This window comes from Ambystoma mexicanum, chromosome 6q (assembly GCF_040938575.1).
Source record: "Ambystoma mexicanum isolate Mex_15411 chromosome 6q, UKY_AmexF1_1, whole genome shotgun sequence".
Classification (NCBI taxonomy): domain Eukaryota; kingdom Metazoa; phylum Chordata; class Amphibia; order Caudata; family Ambystomatidae; genus Ambystoma; species Ambystoma mexicanum.
In genome coordinates, this window is record NC_090937.1 from 854375179 (window position 1) to 854400699 (window position 25521).

The 25521-nt window shown below is 49.5% G+C and overlaps 1 protein-coding gene across 1 annotated transcript in view; it reads right to left on the bottom strand.

Annotated features, from left to right (window-relative positions):
* TMEM192 (transmembrane protein 192) overlaps positions 1–25521 on the bottom strand; it is a 925211-nt gene that overhangs the window by 688211 nt on the left and 211479 nt on the right. Inside the window, exon 2 of the mRNA XM_069631380.1 lies at positions 23552–23698. Within this exon, the coding sequence (XP_069487481.1) occupies positions 23552–23698 (147 nt within the window). The remainder of the gene's footprint in view (positions 1–23551; positions 23699–25521) is intronic.

The window sequence follows — 25521 nt, forward strand, 5'->3', positions numbered from 1 at the left end:
CATCCTCCTTGATCTATCCTCTGCCTCTGACACGGTCAAACATTCCACCCTCTTAAATCGACTCTGTGATACTCTTGGCATCACGGAACGAGCACTGGCTTTGCGGACCCCTTTCCTTTCGAATCGGCCCTCCCAGGTTCAACTGGGCCCTTTTCTCTCATCTATCACACTCTCTACTTGCGGCATCTCTCAGGGCTCTATCCTTTCACTGTGGCTTTTCAACATTTACCTTGCCCCTCTTGCCCACTTGATCTCCACCTTTTCTCCTCACTTCGAGTGTTATGCGGACGGCAATCAGCATTCCTTTAAGATTCCTTCCTCTCCTTCCTCTCTTAATCCCGATTGTCTGATTGCTATTCTGCCTTTGGTGTGCCACTAACTATTTCTGTCTTACCACCAGTAAGACAGAGATCTCATTAGAACTCCCCCACCTTCCTTCCCCCATAATCTCTGGCCACCATCCTTGGGCCCCTTGCCCTCTCTGTCTTGTGAGGCAAAAAACATAGGTGTCATCTTCGACTCCTCTTGCTCCTTCTTCCCTCATATCGCTGACCTCGCCAAGAAGGCTCATTTTCAGCCTCACCTCCTCAGAGGAATTCTCCCTTTCCTCACCTTCCCCCAGAAACTAAATTTCAAATTGATTGTGTCCTCCCACGTATTCCTCATCTTAGATATATGCATCTTCCAGCTTGCTGCTTCAGAAACGTTTCACCAGAGGGCGCTGTGCTCGAGGCAGTAGCGTTGAATGTCCCTCGAGAGCTGCTGTCGAACATCGACATCTGTAGTATAAAGGGCTCGAGCTGCGCCCGTTAGCTTCAATTCAATTTTTCTGATAGCTTGCTTCATGTCACGAAAACGGTGCTTCAGTTTTTCAAGTAATTAGGTCTTCAGTGTCGAATCCTTCCACGCCCAAAACTGGCTTAAAAAAAATGTCAGAAGTGCTGGAAGAAAATGTCGATCACCGACCCCCATCGAAATTGGCTCTGGTGTTTGGGCCCTGACCAACGGGTCGACGAGCGCGTTTTCTGTCAGGCGATGACCAATAAGGCTGTGAAGGAACGTAGAGGTAAACTGGCGGTGGGGGATGAATGTAACGCTCACCTGATTCCCGCAGAGGCGCCGGTCTTGACTGGGTGAATGCCGTATCTTCAAAGGTGATGTGTAACACACGGTTGGCTCTTTGGGCTGGACCTCTGTGCACTGTATGTCTGACTTGAAGAGTAAGATGTCTACAGATAGAAAATATGGGATTAATGAACTGGGGTTATTGGGTGCCTCTCTCCTCTTCCCTTTCTCTTCTCCTGTAGAACCCCAAAGGTTAACGCCCTCACCTTAGGTAAGTGAACGCCGAGCTCTCGATCTGCCTCGGGGCAGGGTGCCGTAACCAGTTTCTTCACTGGATAAGGGTGCAGGCCTCTTGACCTCAGAGGACTGCTGTCCGTCGTTTACTGCACGAACGGTAAGTTCTGGGCACTTCAAATGTCTTAAAAAGTCTTTTGTAATGATATCTCTTGTTTTGCAGGGTTCCGGCGATGGCGGATGGCGGGCTGATGAGAGTTGAGGATCGAACCCGCGTGAGGAATAGAAGCGCCTGGAAGCACGTAAGTAAGCGCTTGTAGCCTGCTTCACGATGCGCACTAACTGTCCCTTTTATCTTGCAGGTACAAGTTCGGAGCTTTAGAGAAGCTGAAGGGTGCTGGAATACCCACTGGATTCGGCGTGGGAAGGAGTAATGGCACGTGAGTAATAAAGTTGCCCAATGTCTTTAAACGCACCTTCTTTTGTCTTTCAGATGCGGGATGCAGCGCCGAAGGCCTCCGGAGCGTGCGAAGAGCTGGTAAGCTTTTGTCTTTCAGATGCCGGAATGCAGTGCGAAGACCTCCGGAGCATGCGAAGAGTAGGTAAGCCTTTGTCTTTCAGATGCCGGAATGCAGCGCGAGGCGTTGGTGACAGCCGATGGAGCAGGTAAGAGATGCGCTGCCACTGAAGACTGTAGTGCTAACCTGTTCTTTCTTTGTCTTTACAGGTGCTGCTGAAGACTGGATTCCAGGATGGTAAGCCTTTGTTCCCTTAGGCCCAGGATCAGAAGCAGAAGACACGATGAGCGTTCTGCTGCAGAGAATGCAGAATAACACAAAGCAAGATTCATCCATCGGGTGTGGTTTAAATAGCCTCCTGTAGTGCTTAGGTATCTCCTTCCACAGCCACGCCTAGGTAAGAAAAGAGTTCCTGCTTTCCAGAAGAGTTCCAGTGTTCTGAACCTAGGGAGTGGCTCCTGCCCCACCCAACAGGAAAAGTAGTCCCAAACAGAAGAGGATCAGGGGTTCAACTGGCAGGTAAGTAAGCAGCATGGTCTGCTGCAGGTAAGTCCACCCAAGCATTATGAGCCCGGCGCTTCCAGCGCTGGGACTGGGCATCTTTATGAGCCTGGTGCCACTGGCGCCAGGACAGGGTCCAAAAGGTCCCAATTGGGACTGGCTGGCACTCGGAACCGGGGTTATGGGTCTGCTTCCAAGGGAGTCGGGCAAGTCCTGATCTTTTGGAAGCAGAGATCATGACAACGAATCCTCGAATCGAGGAAATCGGGTGGAAAGTCTCGACATAGGTCAAGGAAATTGAGATGGAGAAATTGTCCTCGTTTTCGTCGAAAAAATCTAAGAGACGACACCGATCTCCTTCCTCCGCCTCCTCCTCCTCCTCCTCGGCTGACAATGATCCTCCCCTACCCTCCCAACCATGATTCCCCTGAAAAGTGGGAGGCTTTCAGAACCTTCATGTTAAAAATGTTCGAGAATGCGGCCCAGACCCCCTTGAAAAAACCGTGTGGAGACCATGCCCCTACTCACTCCAAAAATGACAGAGGGAGGTGTGATGCTGGAAATGCATCGGAGGGACAGGGCCTCCGTATCCTTGTCCTTTACTGTTTTTTATTGTGTGTTCTGTCATGTTTTCCGCACAGGAGTTCATGTGGGACTCCTGGCGGTGCAGCTCTCTCGCTTTTGGTTTGGTGAACAGATCCATGGGATACCCTTATGGCACCCCTGGGTAGGGGTGCAACCCTGCACCCCTAGTGTATGTTTTTGGGCACCTGTGTGTGACCCACAGAGCAGGGTATGGGCTGGTGGCAGCTCTGTGCTGAAATGCCTGGTGCCCTGAGCGTCCTCCATTTTGGGATGCCCAGGCCCTGTCATTGGAATCGGTAGATTCCGGATGGAGTCAAAATGGCCCCCATGGCCTCTTGCCTTCCATCACCTGTTACCTTGATCTTCCCGAAGTCCCGGGAAGCCCTGCCTCTGTCCCTTCCCCCTGACTGGCTGTTGGGTGGAAGTTCCGTATATTGTAGTGTGGAGAAGTGCCAACCAGACTGGCTGGAGCCTTCTCAATGACCATATGTTGTGGGTACGCCTGTGGGTGGGACCTGGGTGAATGGAGTGTGTGACAAATATACATTCTATGTTGTGGCTGTCTAGTATCTGGTGGTTGACACAATGGTTGAGACAGCCCTGCCCGAAACCGGTATGAATGCAGCTTGAAGTGTTGAATGGCTCGGTTCTTGTCCCAATACACATAACTTGTGAGTGTCTGGAGAGAAGTGAATGGCCTGAATACCTCGTGTGCCTGATTGGCTGCCTGCCTGCATGAATGCCCGTAGTCGTGATTGGATGCTTGAGTGTGACCCAGCGGAATGAATGGGAGATCAACAGTATATCTGGGGACCTCTCACTGCTAGGAATCGTGTTCAGAAGCTGAAGTCCACTACGACGAGTAAATGGAGTATCTGAAGCTTGATCCTGAAGCCCTGCTCAACGAGAAGAATTGCTGTTGCTCTCCTTCGCAATCTGAAAGCTGCTGTGTTACAAGAACTGACCCAGAGAGGACCTGGTAAGGCGTCCTCTTCCCGAGCTACGAGGGACCATAGTGCACAGCTGATCTTTGCCTAAACTCCCTGGTAGACAGACCTTCAACAGGCTGCCGACCCGATACGGGGACTGCTGCGGAATTCCAAGGAGAAGCGCCCGGACTGTTGTCCACCACTGTCGATGACCGCTGTCGCCGACTGGAGCTGCCGTGCTCCCGTTGCCTAAGAACTTCATTGATCCAAGGAGGCTCTCGTCCGCATCATCGCTGCTGTATCCTGCTGGAGAAGGCCTGACCGTTGACGCGCCGAGGAGCATCCACCGGTGGGTTTCCCGCCACCCAAAGACCACAGAGACGCCGACGACTCGACGCCCTTGCTGGGCCACAGTTCTCAACTCTTTGCGGTCCAGAACTATCGACACCGAGGTGCCCCGCACGCCTCTTCCTGGCAGGACGTTTACGCTTCCCTGTCAACGAGCACCGCTAGGAATGACGCGGCCACTCCACCGTCGTAGCTCGACCTGTTCTCTGTCGGACGTTCGGCGAACCATGACTCTTGCCTGAAAGGGAGGACACTCAAGAAGGGTTGTCGATTTCCCCGACGAGGAATGCTACAATGCCAAGGTACTTTGGGGTTGCTGAACTATTGGAAAGTCTAGTGGGAACAATATATGGACTGGCTTGTATCTTTCTTCTAAAGGTTGCTCAGGTGGGTGGATCTCCACACAGAACTGTGTCTAGGTAGCAGGGCCAGTTTTCCGCCTATTGCTCAACCATCTTGCTTTCCTTCCTCTCTCTACTGCTGGTTACTTCTTTATTTTGATCTGTGTGTCATTCTGACCGTATGCACTTTAATAAGATCTAATAACGTTAGTGGTACCACTTTAGAATTGTACATATTTACCATTGTTGATTTTCGGAGTACAAAGTGAGTTATTGTGATCGTGTATATGACCTTGAATATTAATTATATAAAGACTGTGTTTTAACCGATACACTGTGTGGACATTCCTTCGTGGGTGCTTGGGGACTACACTGTACTTAAGAACCAGCTCGCATCACCTCCCGAGAAGCTAGGCCTTGATTGCCGACCACAACTACCAATAATAGAGAATCTTGGCAGGGGTCTCTGTGCCTCCCCTCTACAATGTAGAGAGCGGAAGTGCAGACCCCCCTCCGGTCTTTACAGGAGGTCAAAGACGAGACGCACGAGATCCAACGACAAGTCGTCGAGAGTGTCATCAGAGGATATTTCCCTGACACCTATTAAAAAAATAAGACCTACCGGTGCATAAATCGGAAGGTAACATCTATCAAGATGGCGTCGGGAATCCACCCGGCATCGGAATCCATGTTGAAGGTTACTTCACGCATCCTTCGAAGGCCCTCTCGAAGCCGACCTCGGAGATGGCGTCGACACCTTCCTCGACGGCATCAAAGCCTCCTTCGACGATATCGAAGCCAGCTTCTACGACCTCGACCCCTTCGACGCCGTTATCACGGCCATAATTAATTCCGGTGCCAAAATCGACACCCTTGTCGAAGCCGAGATCGATGCCTGTCGAAAAAGTATACCAGCCATAGCCTAGACAAGACTTTTTCAGATCAATGACTTCCATTTTTGAGGAGCAATCCTCTGAAGAGGACCTTACTCCAGCTGGAGTAAAATTTGGGACTAGAGATGTCCCTGATGAATCAGTAGACCCGAATTCTAAAATGGCTGATTTATATGAATGCCTTCAAACAGCTAGAGGCCTGGATACTTCCCCCGAGGTAGACTTTGATAGACCCAACCCTGCAGACCATGCAGGCGTGGGGTACGGAAACGTAATCAATAGAGTTATTGAATTAATGGGATGGAATGCAAATTCCCCAAATTTTGACCAAGATGACATGACGGACATCCTCAATGAAGGCCCTAAAAGGACCCCGTCATGCCTTTTCATAACGCATTACAAAAAAGGGCCATGGCCACATGGGAAACCCCAGATTCTGGCCCAGCTATAAATAGAAAATGTGTAGGGAAGTATAGGCCTTCCTCAACGGACCCTGAATACCCATCCAAACATTTATTTTTATTTTATTTTATTTGTTTGTTTGTAATGCGTCAGTAGCCTGCAGGTATCAGGGTGCAGAGAGACAGATTCATGTAAGTCGAGCGGTGGATAGGAGGCTAAGGAGTGGCACGTTATTTGAAGAGATGGGTCTTCAGATTTTTCCTAACATTTGACAGATTTGGCTCTGCTCTCAGAGTAACTGGAAGATTGTTCCACTGCTGAGCTGCTCAAACCGGTAAAGATTTCCCGGCACCCATAGTTCGGGATGCCTGGGGTATCTGTAACTTGCCTAATGTTTGGGATCCTAGTGCCCTATTAGGGATGTATCGTGTGAACTTGGCTCTAAGATAAGATGGAGCCACTCCATACAAACATCTGTGTACTAGAGTCATGGATTTGAAGAGGATTCTCTCCTCAACTCTAAGCCAGTGGAGGTATCTTCTAGCCTCTGTCACATGGATTCTTCCGTCGATCCCTTTTATGACCCGGACTGCATTATTCTCCATTATCTGGCATTTACTGATGCATTTTTTGGAAGCTCCCAGCAGCAGTGAGTTGCCATAGTCAAGGCGTGTCAGTATAATGGCCCTGGCCATTGGGGCTACATTATTTTCTGTTAGAAGAGGGCTCATAGCTCTCAATAGTCTGATATAGTACGCATTATTTTTTTGAAGATAGTTTGTTTGGGATTCTGATCCCAGGGACGCCTCCAGCATCATCCCAAGTGTTTTCACATGGCGGACCACCTTAATGCATGAGTCTTTGATAGTAAACTCTTTGAATTCTTTACCAAGCTTGACAGGAACTGAAAATCATAAGTTCCGTTTTTTTACTATTCAAACGCATCCAATTGTCTTTCATCCATTTGTCTATCAGATTGTAGATGGTTGTAATCTTTTCCTTATCTAACTGATATTCTCCCTCCAATTCAAACACCAGCTGTCTATCATCGGCGTAGTTAGTAAAATGAACGCCGATGGATTCTGGGAGTACACATAGATATTTCATGAATAAGTTGAACAGAGAGGGGAGATACTAGCACCCTGTGGTACACCTGCGCTTATAGGGATAGATGTTGAAAACTTCTCTTCCCAGTGTATTCTGGTTACACGATCTGTGAGAAAGGATGCTAACCATGCCAGGGCTGGCTTGGAGCACCCCGCTGTTTTCTCCAGAACTTGTTGTAGCAGTGTATGATCAACAAGGTCAAAGGCAGCGCTTATGTCCAAAAGCATTAGGATCCCTGTTTTGCCCTTGTCTACTATGGAAAGCATGCGTGTTTGAAGATCCAACATTTCGGTTCCCGTGCTGTGGGCGGCACAGAAGCCCAACTGCTGCTCATGCAGGATGTTGTTGGCTTCGACGTGTGCCTGCCGTTGTCCTGTAGCAATTGTGTCCATGATTTTTAGTACAAAATTGGTACTAGAGATAGGGCGCATGTTATTAGGGTCTTTAGGATCCAAGCCTGGTTTTTTTAACAATGGTGTGATGATCACCTTTTTTATGGCTTTAGGAATCTTACCATCATGGAAGGATGCATTGATTTTCTTGGATAGCACTGGGGCAAACAGTTCTTTGTTTTCCACGATAATTATGGGAGGGATTAGGTTTTCAGCGCAGGAAGATGGTTTCATCTTGGCTAGCACCTTCACCATCTCAGCCTCTGAGATTGGTTGAAAGTTAAAATTGTCCAATTCATAGGGCTGTAAATTGGCCGCATTAGGGAGATGGAATTCCTTGGCCGTTTCTCTGGCCAGGATGATTGCTTCTCTGGCTTTTTGAGTTTTATTTTCAAAGGTCTTTTTTACGATTTCACAGTCCTCCTCCGTTGGAGAGTATGGGGGGGGGACATGGATTTAGGTTTCTCATAGGATTTGAGAATATCAAAGAGCTTACTAGCTGCATTAGGTGCGGTCTCAATCTGCTTATTGTAGTGTTCTGCTTTAGCAATTCGAATGCAATTTCTATACTTAACATTCGACTGATTCCATTGCTCCTTGGACTCCGGTGAGAAATCTTTTTGCCAGATTCTTTCTAGTTGTCGTTTCTCTATCTTAAGGTCCCCAAGTGTGCTGTTGAACCAGCTTTGATGGTTGCTAATTTTTCTGACCATTTTAGATTTAAGGGGGGGCATATTGATTTACAATCTCTGATATATGATTCGTATAGTATTGTAGCAGTTGCTCACATGTGTCCCCAGTTTGAAAGCATTCACCTAATTGGCACAGGCAGGGTTCTAGCTGTTCTGGGCTTATACTTTTGAAGTTTCTACTTGTAGTTCTGATATGAGGACTATGTTTATGGCTAGGTGCATCTGGTGGACAGATCTCGAAAAGAACTTTGAAGTGATCTGACCAAATACACGGCTGGGTTAATATGTTCTGAGTAGTAAGGTTGTGTGTTACAACCCAATCTAACTGATTGCCCTTCATGGTGGTAGGTTCATTATTCTGGACTGAAAAGTCAATGTTTTTTAAAGACTTTTCAAGACTGATAGCCTCTTTATCCCTCGCCTGAGAGCTTGTGGTTCAGGCGACCACATCGATGAGACAGCCGTCCTACCCTTCGATTCCCCCGTATAGTGACGACAAAAGGATTGATGCCTGGGCCCGGAAAGCTTTTTCTTCGAGCAGTATGGCCTTAAAATCCACAAATGTGACTTACACTCTCGCAAGGTTCACATACAGCCTGTGGGATTGTATGACGGCAGCAGCTGAAAACATCCCTGAGGGCGAGGAACGGGCAGGGTTTCTCGCAATTGTCAGAGATGGAAAGGATGCTATGGGGGAATGCCTCCAATCAGGGCTGGACACTGCTGATAGCATAAGCAGGTCCATGGCGTCTAGCACAGTCCTGCGCAGATTCGCGTGGTTGAGAAAATCGGGTGTTGCACCGGATGTGCAATCCAGATTGCTCAATATGCCTTTTGACGGCTTGAGGTTGTTTGGCAGCAAGGCAGACGAAAGTTTAGAAAAGCTGCAGACCTCAAAAGCAGCGATAAATCACTTAGTGCCTCTATAAGACAACCTCAACAACACTCCTACTCAGGGTCATCTTCCTGGAGGAGTCGTCCCTTTAGTTTCTACTCATTTGGGAGAGGGAAGGATCAGGCCAGTCAGAAAGGACAACAAAGAAAAATCTCTTGTGGTGGAAGAGGAAAAGGTGTTAGATCAGCCCCAGAAGCAGCAACTGTCCCCTCAGCCGCTGCAAAGCCACTTTGAGGCCTTAACCCACAGGACCCCGGTGGGGGGCAGGATCACTCAGTATCTGAACGAATGGCAGGGAATTACTTCAGATGCTTGGGCACTGCAAACAGTAGCCCAGGGTTACTGCCTTCCTTTTTGACAAAGGCCTTAGGACCATCCACCGGGAGCCAGCTCTGCCAAAATTCCAGACCCGCTCCTTGTGCAGGAGATTTTAACCCTGCTAGAGAAAGGTGCAATAGAACATGTACCTGTAGCGGAGAGGAAAAAGGGTTGGTACTCCCCTTACTTTCTCATCCCAAAGAAGGATGGAGGATTGAGACCCATCTTGGACTTAAGAAACTTGAATAAGTTCCTCAAGAAGGATAAATTCAAGATGGTAACCCTTTCTTTAGGCTCTCCAACTCCAAGACTGGCTGGTATCACAGGACCTTCAGGATGCTTACTTTCATGTGCAGATCCAGCTCAAGCACAGCAAGTAACTGAGGTTCGCGATTGGCAATTCTCACCATCAGTTTCGAGTTCTGCCATTCGGGTTGACCTCCGCCCGAGGGTTTTCACCAAGCTGATGGCGGTGGTGGCAGCGAGTCTCGGGAGAGGGGAAATTCACCTCTACTCTTTCTTGGATGACTGGTTAATCAGGGAGAGTTCACCCGAACGAGCCCAAGAACATCTGACCATGACCTGCCACTTCTTACACAGACTAGTCTTTTCCCTCAATTTCAAGAAGTCATAAATGATTCCACTCCAAAAGCTCCAATTCATCAGAGCAATACTGGATATGTCCTCGGGCAAAGCATCGCCTCCCGAGGTGAGAGCTCACCACATTCTGCAGATGGTAACAAAGTTCCAGAATGCCCATATATACCAGCCTTCAATTTCCTCAGGTTACTCAGTCTCATGGCATCCTCATGGCATCTTCAATCTGGTGCCAGAGGCCAGATGGAAGATGAGATCCCTTCAATGGGCCCTCAGAACTCAATGGTCCCAATTTACAGGGAATATGTCAGATCTTTTGCAGGTTCCGGCCAGAGTGGCACAAGATCTACTATGGTGGGTTTGCAAGGACAATATCCTCAATGGAGAATCTTTTTGGCAACCATGGCCAGAGATAATAGTAGTGACGGACGCCTCACTCACGGGGTGGAGAGCCCACACCAACGATCTTACAATCAGCGGTTGTTGGTCTCCTTCGGAGTCCAAACTGCACATCAACCTTTTGGAGCTGAGGACAACCAGACTAGCTCTGAAAGCCTTTCTGCACTCTGTACAGGGAAAGAATGTCCTTATAATGACGGACAACACAGTGGCCATGTACTACCTCAACAAGAGAGGAGGCGTAGGATCACTACCACTGTACAGAGAAGCAATGCAGCTCTGGCACTGGGCAATACAAAAAGGAATCTCTGTCGGCAGTTCACCCAACCGCAGAGCAGAACACGGCGGCAGACGTTCTGAGCAGGCAGGCACAGTGTCCCACAAGTAGGAACTAGCTCAGGAAGTCCTTCAAGAGATCTTCACCCTTTGGGGAACCCCTCAAGTTGATCTTTTCGCGAACAGGGTCAACTGGAAGTATGATCAGTAATGCTAAAGGGAGTTCCCCCAAGAGGGGCTCTAGGAGACGCGTTTGTGGTGGACTGGGAATTTCCACTGCTGTACGCTTTTCCTCCAGTCCCCGTGATTCCTCAAGTAATCAGGAGGTTGAGAAAGTTCAGGAAAACTATGATACTAATTGCCCCGGATTGGGCCAGAAAAACGTGGTACCCGGACCTTCTAGACATGTCCATCTGCCCTCCAATACATCTTCCACAAAGAAAGGATCTGCTCTCGCAAGAGGAAGGTCGGGTTCTCCATTCAAAATACTCAGCCTTCACGCTTTCCTTCTGAGAGGCTCAGATATAAGGATTGGGACCTCCCGGATGACGTAATGGAGATTTTGCTTTCGGCCAGACGACCAGCAACAAAGTCCTTGTACCGGTGTCGGTGGAACATGTTCAGTAACTGGTGCAGGGACAAGAATGTGGATCTATTCCTATGTAATACTCCTATGGTAATCTCTTTCCTGATACACTTGGCCAATTTGGGGCTCCAAGTTGGCACTATAAAGGAATACTTAGCGGCACTATCTATTTTTCAAGCGCTCATCGGAAAAGGTATCCCATTTTAAAATGCCCTTGGTTATTCAATTCCTGAAAGGGCTGACAAATGTGTATCCTCCAACACCTTATCAGGTACCTGTCTGGGATCTAAATTTAGTCCTAAAGTTTCTCACATGTATACCTTTTGAACCATTACATTCTTGCCCGTTAAGGCATCTTACTTTAAAAACAATTCTGCTAGTGGCAATTACATCAGCCAGCAGGGTGAGTGAGTTGCAGGCGCTCTTGTAAGCCTGCTCACACCATTTTCCATAAGGACAGAGTCAAACCCTCTTTCTTACCAAAAATAGTCTGACTTCCACCTGTCACATAAAATTACATTACCTTCTTTCTACCCTCCTCCGCATGCAAGCAAGGAGGAGGAAAGATTACACAGACTGGACCCAAAAAGGGCTCTCAGTTTCTATATCTCCAAATTGGCTAAATTCCGACAATCTGACCAACTTTTTGTCGGGTATACCGGGCACAGATTGGGTCTAGCTGTATCAAAACAAACGCTATCCAGATGTATAATATTAGCAATCTCCGAATGTTATAAATTGGCTGGAAAAGAGCCCCCAGATGGACTAAGGGTTCATTCAACTAGGGGCATGGCAACTTCAATGGCTCTTCAGAGGGGTGTCCCAGTGCAGGACATTTGCGCAGCGGGCACTTGGTCGTCTATGTATACCTTCATGAAACATTACTGCCTGGATTCAACATAATTTCAAGGGGGTATTTTTGAAAAAGCATTCTTACATGCAGTGCATGACTAACTTCTTTTATCCGATACTCCCTCCTCCAAATTCATACTGCTATGGGAGCCTATCTAAGACGAGGAATAGGTGGGAGGACAAAATCCATTCGAAGAACAAGTTACTTACCAACTGTAACGTTCTTTCGGTTGGATGTTCCTCCCACATATTCCTCATCGACCCTCCCAGCCTACCCGCTGTACAGTTTACGCCAGTTGCACTCCAAAATCCTTCAGAGCCAAAGGTCCATAAAAGCCTGGTCAACGGATACGGCAAATAACATTGTAAAAACAGAACTGAAGCTAACGGCTGCGGCTCAAGCCCTTTATACTACAGATGACGATGTTCGATGGCGGCCCTCGAGGGACATTCGACACCACTGCCTCGAGTACAGCGCCCTCTGGTGAAAATGTCTGAAGCAGCAAGCTGGAAGATACGTATATCTAAGATGAGAAATACGTGGGAGAAACATCCAATCGAAAGAACATTACAGTTGGTAAGTAACTGGTATGTCTCTAGAGCTCTGGTTCTCTCGACGCTGGACTACTGCAACTGCCTTTTTCCTCAATCTGCCTCTTACCTCCCTCTGCCCTCTTCAACTAATCCAGAATAGGACTGCAATACTTATCCTTGGCCTAAAGTTCAGGGACAGCATCTCCCCAGCCTTAGAATCCCTCTGGTGGATGCAAGGATCATATTCAAGACCCTCTGCATCATCCACAAGGCTTTCTGCAGCCTATCACCACACTACATCCAACTTGCTATCTCCAACTACCTCCCTGCTAGAGTCCTTCGTTCCTTTAGCTCTAACTCTCTGCAGGTCTGAAGTTTCTCCAAGCAGAGAGTGGGGGGTAGATCTCTTTCTTTGGCAAAAGCCTCCCTCTGGAATGGCCTCCCTGCTCAGACTTGAGCCCTAACTCCTTAAGTTCCAGAAGCTTCTCAAGACCTTCCTTTTTTCCTCCCGCTTCCCTTTCCTTGCTATTGCCCCCTGCTGTTGTGACTGGAAGCGTAGTCCCTTCTGAGTCTTACAGGGGCCTGGCCCTCCCTTTACCAGTCTACCTCAGCACCTCCCTACCTGCAATTGCCTTTGGCACCTTTCCCCGACTAGATTACTGAATCTGGTCCACCCGTATCCCCCTTGAACTTGTTGACCCCTATCCTGTCTCCCTGCGCACTTAACCTTCCGCAGTCCCCCTTATACTTACCCAGTCTCTGGGGCCCTCCCCTCTGTTCCCCCCTTCCCCTCACCTTCCCTTCACCCTGCCCCCCCCCCGCCGGACTTTCTGTTGCTGCAAATGCATAAGCCAAATGCCACAAGGGCCATTAGGACCGTTTTTTGATGTTTATCGTCCTCTGCTCCCTCCTCCCCTTTGCCTTGAGGTGCCTGGAAACACATTCTGCTGTATAGGCGCCATTCAAATGCTTAATAAATAAATATGTTATTACTTGTCTAGACTGGTCTACATTGTGCAGCCAGTTGGACATGTTTCCATTGTGGCATGTGTGAAGGCATCATGAAGCAAGACACAAACAACAAATCAAAAGTCAGGATGGTGGAAGGCCTAACTTGCCCTATGCTAAAGTGGGATTTCCCTACCTGAACAAAACTAAGGAAAGTCTGAGTTAGAAAGTTCAATTAAAAAGTCTGCCTGTGTCCAAAATCCACCCTTGCCCTCACAGCTAAAGCTGGTGTAGGGATGCCAATAATAAAATAAATGGTGATCAACACCAAGTTCTGAGCTTCTTCTAGCTCTTAGCCTCTTCTACAGCTTCCCTCCCCCAGGTTCAAGGGGCTTCCACAAATCCTTGAGGTTTCCTTTCCCCAAGTTCAAGGCAATATAGTTCCACATGTCGGAGTTCCGGTCCCAAAACCTAAGGCTATACATCCTCAAGACAGCATGGCAGTTCATCAAGTCTCAGAGTTCCCTCCCCACCCCGACCTCAATGTAGCAACTTTTACTGCTCTCAGTCTTTCAATGTTTAGCACAACTCTAGATCAACTTGATACTCCTTCTTGATTGCATGAACAGTTCATTCACAGTGCTCCTTTGTGGTTTGTTTCACAATGTTTTTAACTTTCACAATGGAAGGTTCCCTGGTCTAGGCGCAGTTGTCAGACTACAAAGTCCACCCATTACAGGTCGTGCAACCAGGAACTTATTTATTTATTGAATCGTTTTTTTATAACACGCTTAATACCGGAGTTCGGTTTCTAAGCACGGATCCGGAACCCCATGCATTTCCGAAAAGAGGACACCCGTGGGAATCCACAGAGGTCTGCCTTGAGCAAACTGCCCCAGTTTCTATTAGCCACAATCCCCGACAAAGTGTGATATTTGGTGGGGGAAAAAACACAATGTTCACTTTGTCTGGGGTTCTGGGTAATACATTCTGGGCCGCTTTGCGCATGTCAGACCTCTGTGCATTCCCACGGGTGTCCTCTTTTGGGAAATGCATAGGGTTCCCCGTTTTCCTTCCTGGCTTCGACTCCCTAGGCCCAAATCTGTAGGTTGCCCACATGAACAAAATGTGCTGTGCCGAAAGGCTTGGGGTTACCAGTGGGTTACCCTTTTCCTTTTGCGCTCGGGTAGATGCACCTACACATGTGAGGCACCGTTTTCATCGGGACACCTGTGGGAACGCAGGAAGGTATGCCATCTGTTGTTGGCAACGTGTTTCGGTGTCTCTGAAATTGGCTGGAAATACAGACAATTTTCAGACATTTCACTCTGGCCACCCACCAAAACACACTGCCAACACCACATGGCCTACCTTCCCGCGTCTCCACATGTGTCCCGATAAAAACAGAACCTCACATGTGTGGGTGCACCTACCGGGGCGCAAAAGGAAAAAGGCTAAACCACTTGTAACCCCCAAAGGGTTTGGGGAGACAACCTACAGATTTGGGCCTAAGATGTCAAAACCAGCAAGGAAAGGAACAAGTTACTTACCTGTAACTGTTGTTCTCCAGCATGGGTCTGGCATGGACTCACATGCTCATGAATATTCCCCGTCGTCAGGCCGGGAATCCTCCGTATAGAAAAAATCAGTATCAGTTTCGTTTCTGATCTGTATTTCTCAGTAGTAACCAATCACTGGTCTCTGGGTCATACTGCCCCCAGCCAATGACTGCCCTCTCCCTAAGCCCCGCCCCTGGCAGCCATCCTCAGATTTGGTAGCACGTGAAGTGGCAGTATGACCAAGTGAAGAGCCGCAGAGGGGTAGGCGGGAGGGTTCGCATGTGAATCCATGCCAGACCCATGCTGGAGAACAGGTAAGTAACTTGTTCCTTCTCCAGCATGGGGTCTGGCATGGATTCACATGCTCATGAATATAAGAATACATAGCAGTATACACATGCACAACCACGGGAGGTGGCAAAAGGCTCAATATCAAGCAATACAACAACTCAACATTAAGCAACTCTTACCTCCTCACCAGGCTCACCTTAGGCGAACAGGTTGCGCAGCACTGCCTGGCCGACTAATCCCGGTCGACGCAGTAGAATCTTGTGAAGGTGTGCGTCGACCTCCACGTAGCAGCCCTGCAGATGTCGAGCAGGGGCACACCAGACAGGAACGCCGTAGTAGCAGCGATCGCTCTGGTCGAATGGGCCCTCGGACGGCCTGGCAACGGTCGGTTTGCCAACCGGTGACAGTGCATGATGCAGCCAGAGAGCCATCTGGAAATGGAAGTCTTCGAGAGAGCCTTCCCTTGATTCACAGGTCCAAAGTTCACAAACAGCTGTGATGTCTTCCGAAAACCCTTCGTGCGGTCCACGTAGAACTTCAGCGCTCTAGCTACATCCAGCGAGTGCAGAGTCCTCTCAGCCGGCGACAAAGGCGACGGGAAGAAAACTGGCAACACCAAGGGCTCGTTGAGGTGGAAGTCCGACGGCACCTTGGGCATGAAGGAGGGGTGCGTCCTCAGCACCACCCTCGTGTCGTGAAAAGTCAAGTATGGAGGCTTGCAAGACAGGGCCTGGATCTCTCCCACTCGTCGTGCAGAGGTGATGGCCACAAGGAATGCTGTCTTCCACGACAGAAACTTCAACGGCACTGAATGCATAGGCTCGAATGGGGCCCCCATGAGCCTAGTTAGCACCACGTTGAGCTCCCACGCCGGGGCAGGGGCCTTCACCGGCGGGAATGATCGGAACAGTCCTTTCATAAATTCCTTGACCAGATGATGAGACCACAAGGACGCCCGTCCTGTAGTTCTGGTGTAACGTGAGACGGCAGCCAGATGTACCTTGATGGAAGCGTGAGATAGGCCAGCCTTGGCCAAAGACAGTAGGTACGGCAATACTTGAGGGACCGTAATCCGCAGAGGGTTAATCTTCTGTGCACGGCACCAGACAGAGAACCTCTTCCATTTATGTCCGTAGCACTTGAGAGTTGAGGATGCGCTGGCCTTTGCAAGAACCTCTCTGCAGTCGGCCGGGATGTCGTATCCTCCAAACTCTAGTGCTGCAGGAGCCAGGCCTGCAAGTTCAGCGACTCTGGTTCGTGATGAAGAATGGCGCCTCCTTCTCTGGAGAGAAGATCCGCGTCCGGCGGCAGCTTGACTGGTGTGGACGCTGAGAAGTCCAGAAGGTCCGGGAACCAGATCTGCCTCGGCCACGCCGGTGCGACGAGGATCATCCTGCACCGGGACCTCTTGAGCTGGTTGACGAGCCGGAGTAGCAACGGCAATGGCGGGAATGCATAAAGGAACAGGCCGTCCCAGGGGAACGAGAAAGCATCGCCCATGCTCCTCGGTTGGGGAAACCTGCTGGCGAACCTCCGGCATTTGGAGCTCGCCGCCGTCGCGAAGAGCTCGATCTGGGGTTCGCCCCATCGTCGGAAGAGTCGGTCCACTTGATCCTGGCGCAGTTCCTACTCGTGGCTGAGTGAGTCGGCGATGGTATTTTTTATCCCTGCCAGATGAAAGGGTACCAGAAACTTCCCTTGGGCGATGGCCCAATGCCACAGATCCTGGTCTTCCTTGGACAGGGCAGGGGATCTGGTTCCGCCCTGCTTCCGAATGTAAAACATCGTGGTGGTGTTGTCGGTGAAGATCCTCACCACCTTGCCCTTGAGGGACGGAAGGAAGGACCTGAGGGCCCAGAATACTGCGCGGAGCTCCAAGATGTTGATGTGGAGAGTCTTCTCCTCCGAGCACCAAAGTCCTCTCGCGTGGAGACCCCCCGTGTGCGCTCCCCAACCTTCCAGGGAGGCATTCGTCGTCACCGTCACCTGGTGGGCCGGGGCTAGGAAACCTGTTCCCGCTGTCAGATGAGGGCAGACACCCCACCATCGTATCGCCCGACGGAACGCTTCGTCGAGCGGGATCCTGTCCTCGAAGCTGCCCGTCGTTTGGATCCAGTGGGCGTCGAGGAATTCTTGCAAGGGCCGCATCCAAAGTCTGCAGTGGGGCACCAGATAAATGCAGGAGGACATCATTCCGAGGAGGGACTTCATAGACCTCACTCTGGCCACGTCCGTGGCCAGTAGACGTTGCACCTTTCCTAAAATGGTCCTTATCCTTTCCTCCAACGGCGAGGCCCGCCGCAACACTGTGTCGAGCTGTGCTCCCAGAAACAGGGTGACTTGCGACGGGACCAGGTGGGATTTTGGAAAGTTGATGGAGAACCCCAGGTTCGTGAGCAGCTGGACGGTCTTCGCAGTGTGTTCCACGGCAAGCTCCCTTGTCCTTGCCCGTATGAGCCAGTCGTCCAGGTAGGGGTAGACGTGGATCCCCTGCAGGCGCAGGCGCAGCCGCGCCGCCACTGGTGCTAGGCACTTGGTGAACACCCTGGGCGCCGATTTTAATCCGAACGGGAGGGCCTTGAACTGGCAGTGCCGCCCTTTGACCACAAACCTGAGGAACTTTCGGTGCCTCTTTATAATAGGGATGTGGAAGTAAGCATCCTCCAAGTCCAACGACGACAGGAAATCGCCCTCCTCCAGCTGTCCCAGCACGTGCTGGAGGGTGACCATCTGGAACTTCTGTGCCTTGATGTATTTGTTTAGTCGTCGCAGGTCCAGGATGGGACGCCATCCTTCTGTCTTCTTCTTCACAAGGAAGTATCTTGAGTAAACTCCGGAGCCCCGAAGCCTCTTCGGGACGAGCTCGATGGCACCTTTCCTGAGCATCGCCCGTACTTCCAACAGCAGTTGAGGGACGTGATTTTCCTTCCTGGCTACGGGAGAAATGCGGGGGCAGGTCTTCTGGAACTCGAGGGCGTGCCCCAGGGCCAGGGCGTCCAGCACCCAACGGTCGGTGGAGATGGACTCCCACACGCCGACGAACTACGTCAGCCGGCCTCCCACCGGGGTGCTTCGGCGGGGGCCCGACCCGACGGTCGGTTCAATCTTGCTTGGAGGCCGCTTTGCCTCCTTGACCACCTTGGCGACGACGGCGGGATCCACCTGACTTGCCACGTCCCCTGTAGGCCTCCTGCGACGAAGACCTTGCCGCTTGACGGTACGTAGAGGAGCTGCTGCCGGCTCCCTTGGAGGCACCCTGTCTGCCTCCGGAGCTCCGAAAGAACGGCCGTCGCTGTAGGAGCACACCCAGTGCACGGGCCGTCTCCGTGTCTGTCTTGATCGCCTGAAGGGATTCATCAACCGCCTTGCCAAAAAGGTTGTTCCCATCGAAGGGCATGTCCAAAACCTTGGTCTGAACGTCCTGGTGTAAATCCGTCGCCTTGAGCCATCCTCGTCGTCTCAAGCAAACGCTGTTGCCCAACTGACGGAAACCGGTGTCGGCGATGTCCGTAGCCACCGTAATGGCGTGGTCCGAGGCAATCTCACCTTCCTGCAAGATTTCCAGGGCCTCAGCCCTCTTGGCATCCGGAAGGAAGTCCAACAGAGGGGCGATCTTGAACCATGACTCCCTGTCGTAGCGGGCTACGATGGCCAGGGCATTGGCCGCCTTGATGGTCGTCGCTGCAGATGAAATGACCCGTCGTCCCATCGCATCCAGCTTCCTTCCATCGCCGTCCGGAGGGGAGGTTGAAGTCGAGGCCGATGCCCCCCCGCTTTCTTCTTGGCCGCCGCCGAAACGACTGAGTCCGGGGTAGGTTGCACCCTAAGGCACAAGGGGGCAGCGTCGGGGACCCAGTACTTCTTCTCGTACCGGTCCCTCTTCGCAGGAGCCGTGGCAGGGTTCTTGAGGAGGGCAAGCCCCTCATCCCAGATGTCATCAAGAAGCGGTACGGCGAGGACCGTCTTCCTTTTAGCCTCGCGCCGCTGGTAAAGGAACCCCTCCTTCTTTTCCTCGGGGCAGAGCTGGAAGAGCTCGGATGTTCTGGAGATCATAGCATGGAAGGATCCAATCTCGTCGGGCGGGGACGCCCGGGCAGAGGGAGACGGGGGACGGGGGACACGTCCCGTCGTCGCCTCCGTCGTCATCCGTACCCGTCGTAGTCGTGTCCATGCCTGTATCATCCCCGTGGGTAGTGGACCGGGGGGAAGGCAGAGAAGGCCGCAGAGGTGGGAGAGGAGGCCTAGGATGCGTCCTCCTCCTCTTAAGTGGTGGGCTCCCCGAAGGTCCTGGCTCCGGTTCCTCCGTCGGGTCTGGCTCAGGCACCTCCGTCGGGGGAAGGGGCAACCTAGTCCTTATCTCCGAGCATAAGGACTGGATCGCTGACAAAATGGCCGCCGAGGTGTCCTGCGGCGCCGGAAACGACGGGAGCGAGGGCTCTTGAGGAGCCTCGTCTGCGTCACTGTCACCCTCGTCGGGATCCCTCCCGATGGGCTGGGCCTCCTCCTATGAGAAAATCTCCTGAAAAAGCGCAAAAACGCAGCAAAAGCTCGAGAGCTAAGCACGAGGACTCCCAACACTTGAACGTGCGGTAAAAATCTGAGGATGGCTGCCAGGGGCGGGGCTTAGGGAGAGGGCAGTCATTGGCTGGGGGCAGTATGACCCAGAGACCAGTGATTGGTTACTACTGAGAAAGACAGATCAGAAACGAAACTGATACTCATTTTTTCTATACCGAGGATTCCCGGCCTGACGACAGGGAATATTCATGAGCATGTGAATCCATGCCAGACCCCATGCTGGAGAAACAGGGATTCCCATGCATTTCCCAAAAGAGGACACCCGTGGGAATCCACAGAGGTCTGACATGCACAAATCGCCCCAGAATTTATTACCCAGAACCCCTGGCAAAGTCAAAATTTGGGGGTGGGGACACAATTTCCGCACATTTTACTCTGGTCACCCACCGAAACACGGCGCCAACAACACATGGCCTACCTTCCCGCGATGAAAACGGTACCTCACATGTGTGGATGCACCTACCGAGTCGCAAAGGGCAAAGCCAAAAACACAGGTAACCCCAACTGTTTTCGCACAGCAGGATTGCAGGATTTTGACTCATGTGCACACCATACAGATTTGGGCCTTGGGTGTCCAAGCCACCAAGGAAAACTGGGAACCCCATGTATTTCCGAAAAGAGGACACCCGTGGGAATCCGCAGAGGTCTTCGGCTCAGAATTTATTGCCCAGAAACTTCCATGAAATTCATCAAATTCTGCTGTCGGAAAAGACTTGGGGTTAGCTGCGTTTTTGGCTCTCCCCTTTGCCCCAGGTAGGTGCACCCACACATTTGAGGTACCGTTTTCATCAGGACACCTGTGGGAACGCGAGAAGGTAGGCCATGTGTTGTTGGCGGAGTGTTTCCGTGGGTGAGCCGGGTGAAGTGCGGAAATTGTGGTTTTTTCGCCACATTTTGGAATTTGCAAGGGGTTCTGGGTAATAAATTCTGGGCCGATTTGCGCAAGTCAGACCTCTGCAGATTCCCACGGGTGTCCTCTTTTCGGAAATGCATGGGGTTCCCAGTTTTCCTTGGTTGCTTGGACAGCCTAGGCCCAAATCTGTATGGTGTGCCCTTCCACGAAATTCATCAAATTCTGCTGTCGGAAAAAACTTGGGGTTAGCCGCATTTTTGCCTCTCCCCTTTGCCCCCATGTAGGTGCACCCACACATGTGAGGTACCATTTTTGTCGGGACACCTGTGGGAACGTGGGAAGGTATGACATTTGGTGCGTTTGCTTGGTTTTCATATCGTTTTGATTCATTTGCTGCTGCTGTTTGTCACACAACCTTTTAATTTCCCAAATGTGACCTACATTTAGTCACTGCTTTAGGCACCATACACTTTTTCAAACTGCACAAGTCACCTACCCTTGAAAAGGTCTGCCTGTGGTCTTTCAAAAAATGTATGCTTGCCCTTCCTCGCCACATTGGTTTTCCTGATTTACACATGCTAAGTACGTCTGTTCAGGCCGTAAGCATAAAACTCCTGCGGATCATGGCTCTGATTTTTGTCTTGGGGTATTGCTTGTTTTGTGAAACATTACAAAAAATGTGTTAGTTCCTAACTGCAAGAGTCGGGGGAATGTAGCAGAGCTTTTTTTTCTCAAAATTCATAGAAGCCATTGCCGTACCAGGCCAACCATGTCCAACACATACCTTTTTTCGGTCGTTTTCCCGCTTTTTCCCCAAATTATGGAATTTTCCTCTACCTAGTTGTTGTCTGAGATGCCCAAATCACCCCTTCCTAAACTTGGAATTTTGTCTACTTTTCAGAAATGTATGCCTTTCTGTCCTCCAATTCGGCTTTCCTACCCCTTTCTTCCATTCCGTCCACGCATGTCCAATTGGCAAAAATGGCCAAAATCGCCTACCTCTTACAAAACGGTTGATAACCACATCAAAATATTTTTTTCCACTCAACCTGTTCTTGAAAGCCAGGAAATTGGGGAATTCAGTACAGCAAACCATTTGTTCCTAGCTCTTACAAAGAAAAAAACCACAGGCTTCTTTGTAGATCATTTTATTGCCATTTCTTGAAAAAACCCAAAGTTTTCACCCTTTTTGCTTATTTTCTCTCACCCCCCTACAGCAACCTAGGATTCCTGGGTGGCGTTACGACCACCTACATGTGGGAAAAAAAGGGAACCAAATTTGGCCTAGAGATCTCATGTAACAAAAAATTCACAAGGCATTAAATGGCGAGATACCGAAATCGCCAAAAAAGGCCTGGGCATTGGGGGGAAAAACCCATAGCACTTAAAGGGTTAAGGGAGCTGCCACAAACCATTAAACAAAATGGAGGAGCACAGTCTCGTCAACATCTTAAAAAGCTACAAACCCAAATTTGATAGAAATGAAGAGGATACCTTGTGGAGTCCATATAAATTCCTATTTTCCTCAAGGTATGAGCATATCCTAGACCCACAGCAACGAAGCATTTTGCAGATTAACACCCACATGGGTCAGTTCAAAAGAACAAAGTTTCCATGTTGCAACCCACTGGGCTATATAGTGTGAACTTTTGTTCGGGCCTTTAGCACAACGCAGAACATCTGAGAATACCTCTTAACAGCCAGGTGCAAGGATGTATGCAATGCTTTGTTCAGGCTTGCTGCAATATAGAATTCTACAACTAAAGAATTGCCCTAAAGAATGTATTCTACTAATTCAAATGTTGCTACATGGTCTAATCTTCGCTACTGGCGTACCCTGCTCACAGGCAGGCATGCATTTCGCTCTTCGTCATGCATAGCTGTACCATCTAATGCTGCATCTCCCTCCATGCTCTGAAACTTGCTTTCATACATGAGTACAACTCTTTCTACTAGTCCCCAAACTCCGGACGGGATGTAGGACACTATACCCACAATCACTGCCGTAGATCGCCATTTCTCTCAGGACATTCAGGGGTTTACAGTTACAAATATCTTATGGTCAGTCGTCTTCTTCCACCTCTACTGAGATCTTATGCAGGGAGTACATATACTTCCTTCACTCGGAACCACCTTCCCAGTCCTCTGACAATGCGGCGCTAATGTTTGCTCTCACAATGACACACTAAGCCGAAAGCAATCACTTAGATGGAGCCATGGTATCATGTGCCTTATGTCAAGACTTTACATTTGCACCATGGGACTTCCGGAACTTGCGGCAGCCATGCCAGGTGACAATTACATCATAGCAAGTCCCATAATAGGCGTGTATAGTACACAATGCCAACCTACAGAACGTTTAGACCCTGCACATACCTCAGAGTGGGCTCTCGTATAGTTAAACAATGACAGCACCTCAAGAGGGGTGCTCCTTTCCTGGAAGATTTAGGCTCAGAAAATGGCTCCAACCCGGGTTCGGGGAGCCATTCCCCAACTGTTAAGATGAACTGTTGGGAAAGAACAAATCACCCACTGAGGGTGCCATGGGCTACCTGAGGCTTTGAATGCCTCGTCTGCTTCTGAATTACAGAGATCATGCAAGTGATCCAACCCCCACCTGAAGAAGCGTCTCTTGGTAAAGGAATGGAAGTGAAATGAGTCCATGAGTGCAGAGTCAGGCCACAGGTCCTTTTACTCAGGAACTATTATAATCTCTGGGGTAAATGAACTAGGAAATACAGAATATATAAAACATTCCAATAAAACATTCTGCAAGCATTTTACTTCAAACGTGCAATACTTTAGGCTGGCATGCAAGAAATGAATTAAATAATATTGTTGGTTTCTAAATTACTCACATTTACAAGCAGAAGAATAACAGCTATGCAGACTGTTGGAACAGGGTGGAAACTTGTTCTAATGTCCGATTGTAGGTTCTGAGAAGGCAGCAGAGGAGCATCAAGAAGAGGGTCCTCATCCAGGCTCTGTGTTATCTCAAACGAGCTCTGAAGAATAAGCAAAAGAGATCACAGGAATTATTGCTCACCACCGTGGAAGATAAAACCAAGACATTCCGACACAGTAAATGGCTTTTCATTAACATCTGTAATATCTATGTATGTGATAATCTGCATCTGGCGAAGCTGCATCCCACACATTTATTTTACCCCCATCACTGATAAGCCTTAAAGCAAACTAACTACACCTCTTTACGTTTTCCACAGTGTACACTAGATACAAACAGCACTACCCATGCACGAGGTCTAGCCAGCGCCACCCGTCACAAACATGTAGGCACTCAGTGCCATCCAAAGATGGAGTTTGGCACATAGACATACAGTGCTGTGTTTAAGCGCATCTACGCTTGTATGCAACCACAGCATTGGTAGTCTAGAAGAGGGTGCATAATTTGCACTCGCCACTAGCCATTGGCTTGGGATAATTGACTCTTGGCGAGTAAGAAATGGTGTAATGTGTGTATGTATATAATTGAGGTGGCAAGTAACTTTTTACGGCTGGCTAGCAGCCTGCAATTTGAAATTTTGCACCCTGGTCTAGAGGATAGTAGTCTAGACTGAAAAAACGGAGCAGCCTTGTAAGGTAGACTCAAGCCACTCCACTAGCGCCATTAACAATATGAACAGTTGCACAAATTAACATTTTACATCTTAACCAAGAAACAAGGACAGTGAGGACTTTGAAGATAAATGGAAAAGTCACGTTAGTTGGATTCAAAACTCTACACCAGTGCTCTACCTTTTCCTCTTGATTTCTTGAATGCAACGTTCACGTTTAAAGTGGCTGCGATTATCCAAGACCATTGTTGAACACTCACAGAACCAATTTGTTGCTACAGTAATGGTGCTCCCGCCTTGCTGCTTTGGTTGGTCCACACACACCAAACCAAAATGACAACTTACTGTGACCCATGGAAGCACTACCCCAAACAAGCTCAGCAGCATACCCCTCCTCGCAGTGGAGTAACTTTGCTGAAAACGTTGTGGGTGGGGGTGTGTTGGGGGGACATGACATCTAAAAGAAAGGGCCCCCTGCCAAATGCGTGGAACAAAATGGGGTGCCACAAAAGTTGAGGGTGGGGGGACAAACACCCTTGTCCCCCTCTAAAATCGAGCCCAGACCTCCTTGGCTACTGAAGTCACTGAGCCATATTAAGAACATAATCTAAATAGGTGCTTGCATATATAATGAACCATGTAAGAAGCCAATAAGAAATGCTTTTGTCATCAGTGATGTCAATTGTTCTCTTAGGAAATAACAGTTTGAATGCCCCACATTAAGATTATTAATAACAAGGGGAATTAAAAAATAATATTAACCGTTGTTATTAACCGTTGATGGGGCACGTATCACGTCCTGTATTCTGTTTAAGTGACCCAAGACTGCAAGTGCTAGAATGTATTTGAGTGAGAAATGAAAGCCCAGACTGCTGGCCTCCATGTTGCTGGACTGAGCTTTAGGCTGTTGCTGCATACCTGCGTTACCTGGGTGTAGCACGCTTTGGAGTCTACACAATGCCTGCTGTGGTGCTTTGCATATTATAGCGATGCACAGACCTGGCCCTGACTCGAAAAAGTAGAAGGCTTCAATGAGACGTTGCAGGCTACCTATAGCGCAATACAGCTCCACTGATGTTCATGGTGCAGTGACAGTGTAGGGCACTGGATGGGCTGCTGCAGATCTTCTTGAAAGGGATCAGCAGTGCCGAGATGGGGAAGCAGAAATGAAATGGAGAGGGTGTCATTGGCAGGAGCCAGAATAGGCTTTAGGATCTGAGGAAGTAATTCAGAGCATAAGAGCAGCAGAAACA